Raw genomic sequence first — 2,784 nt, 5'->3', positions numbered from 1 at the left:
GATCTGATTACTGGAGATTTGTTTTACTTTGTCACATACTGCTATTCCTAAGACCAGCTAAAGCAAGCAGAGGTTGTCTGTGGGAAGGATGTTCTGAACACAGTCCTTGTTCAACTTTATCATCATGCCAAATGGGATGATGACTCTGGAGAAGCACAACACAGAACGCTGCAACAGCGAACTCTGTATTTCATACCTCTGGTATCTGCATAAACAACACGGAATATGGCCTCAGCATATTGATTATATAACAGGACTATCAGAAATGGTCTGATAGTCTTCTTAAAAGCAACTCTGAAGACAGATGAAAAAGGGTTAACTGGACTAGTAACAAGAACTGCAGCTGGCTTGTTAACCCACTTACTTTAAAGGAAGTGGGCCTCACAGGAAAAAGGCTAGGATTTAAATAAAGCGTTTGGTTACAAATAGATGGACTGCTGTGGAGTCTCTTAGGAAGAGAAAGAATGGACAATTATCTGCAGGAGTGTTTAGAAGCTGATACCAGGCAGCATAAACAAAAACCATAAAGAAAAAGTGCTGTGTTTATAAACAAACTAAAGACTGATTTACAGCAGAACTTCTACTCCAGAGAGGACCTGAGCCATTCAAATTTTACTGCACACAGTAACTGCATTAAACCAGCTGTTTCAGATAATTTTTTTTCTGATTTACTAACGCATTAAAAAAATGAATAATTCTTCTCTTACAGCTATGCCTTATCTGATCCTATAACACTTACAGGGCCAAACCCCAGGATCAACTTCTCTCTTTATGATCTCTCGTAATCTCAAGCAAAAAGGACAAAATGACATGCTGGTACATGGCAACCTCTCTCTTGCCTTCTATCTTCATATATGCAGTAAGAGACATGTGTTATGGTATGCTGCCTTAGAGCTCAGTTTGTCAACAGTAACGCTAACAAACCTAGTTAGTATTTCCACTTTTTAGAAAAAACTGTTTTTGTTACTAGACTGCCCAGAGAAATGGGAGAATACCTTGTACTGCAACAGAAGCATCTGTTTTCTCCTCACTTGAAGCTGTACTGGGACCTGCCTCCTCTTTGTGATTCAATGTTGCTAAAAATTCATGTACAGCTTTTTCCACCTGAGGTCTGAACGTGTGGTTGATCTTTGGGTCCACAACCTGAGAAATAATTCTGTCAATTCCAGATTCCAACATTCCAGACCTGGAACAGAGTTAATATGAAAAATGATTTGTCAAGAACATTTTAATGAAATATAGTAATTCAGATGTGACATAAACACTCTTAAGAACCTTCAAAAAAGCATTAACATTTTCTCAGCATTGATGCAGCAATGTCCTGAGCCATCTGTCTGTATTTCAACAGCTCTCTCTATGCTTTATGAATTAAGAAAAAAAATAAAATGCTAGAGAAACAAAACAATCTAACAGCATGGAATTAACACAAGAAACAGCCTGTTGTTACGTCATTATTGCTTATGCCTACAAATGTTATCTCACTGTAAAAGCGACATTTCTGCCATAGAAGGCAGGAGGGACAAATGACTACTACACCAGTCACCATCACCTTATGTTCTGCCCACTATAGTGTGACCCCTCAAGAGTTTTGCAAGCTTTACAGCATCTTCAGTAAGATCAAATAATTTGCCATAGACAGCTTTATATTTACAGGTTCATTCTAAACCCCTGTAATCATCTGTGGAACATGCATTGACTAATGCAACTGCACATCCTAATTGCTTATTTTAAAAAGAACAATCCACCCCCAAACAACAACAGCTCCCATCAAACAAAACAGTTCTTCAGTACCAGTTATCAGTTGTACTACTACAGCATATCTGAGTAAGTTTGTTCCCAAACCCCCTGTGTCTGACCCACTTTAGTGACCGAACGCATCTCACTTTGAAGAAATTCCATCACGTTTCTTATGACTCTAAGTTTTGAAAAAGAAAATCCTCACAGAACAATGGAACACCACGTAAATATCTGGTACCATTTGGCTGTAACAGCAGTTCTGAAAAAGCTCTTTCTTTGTCTAGACAGACTGACATCCAGATTTTGGTTTGAATTTAGCTTCGTACTCCACAGAGTTTAGTTTGTCAAATCCTTTTAATTCTCCTTAGGTCAAAACTTCATGGCAAGAAAAATTTTATTAATATGTCCCTTAAAAGAAACAGTAAAGCCAGACTTTAGAAAGGATGTTACATCTCAAGTTAGAAACAAGCTTTCCACCCCTGCAACAACTTGGGTCAGGCAAAAATAACATTTCTGTCCAATTCTGACTAATGCTGATGGTGATCTGCTATCTGAAATAATACCCCACTTTCAAATGCTCAAATAAAAAGCTTCTCCAGAAGTTTCTTTGAAGAAAGCAGGCACTTTACAGTTGACCTAGAGCCTCTGTCACCTGTTGTGGTACCTGTGCATGTTCAACCAGAGAAACCACAGGGCTGTCACTTACTTGAGAACCTGCTGCCTAATGTTATTTCTCAGCTGGTTCTTGTTGAGATGAGGACTCCAGGTATGAGTTGCCAAATGATTGGAAACAAAGTTGTCAACGCGCTGTCTCAAGTTCTGGTAGGCAGGCTAGAAAGCAACAACAGAGAGGTTGGACAAGAGGGTTTTGAGGAGCAGTTACCCCCCCGGAGATCAGGCTGGAAGACCCCAGACCCCAGCCGGACTCCCCAGCCCACGGAAGACCCAGCTGCTCCCGCTCCTTGCGGCGGTCACAGCACGTTCAAGACGCCCAGATCGCCAGACACGCTCCACAAAACCGGGCGCGTTTCTGCCGCCGGCGGGCCC

The 2,784-nt window shown here is 40.7% G+C and overlaps 1 protein-coding gene across 1 annotated transcript in view; it reads right to left on the bottom strand.

Moving 5' to 3' along the window:
• Nucleotides 1-2,784, bottom strand: part of BOD1L1 (biorientation of chromosomes in cell division 1-like 1) — a 41,747-nt gene that overhangs the window by 31,951 nt on the left and 7,012 nt on the right. Inside the window, exons 3-4 of the mRNA XM_010003130.1 lie at nt 2,444-2,568; nt 996-1,186 (exon numbers count right to left, since the gene is read on the bottom strand). Coding sequence (XP_010001432.1) covers nt 996-1,186; nt 2,444-2,568 — 316 coding nt within the window. The remainder of the gene's footprint in view (nt 1-995; nt 1,187-2,443; nt 2,569-2,784) is intronic.

The sequence above is a fragment of the Chaetura pelagica genome, unplaced genomic scaffold (assembly GCF_000747805.2).
Source record: "Chaetura pelagica isolate M959 unplaced genomic scaffold, ChaPel_1.0 scaffold147, whole genome shotgun sequence".
In the NCBI taxonomy this organism is placed as follows: Eukaryota; Metazoa; Chordata; class Aves; order Apodiformes; family Apodidae; genus Chaetura; species Chaetura pelagica.
The sequence above is the reverse complement of the archived record's forward strand: the minus strand, read 5'-3'. Positions and strand labels throughout refer to the sequence as shown.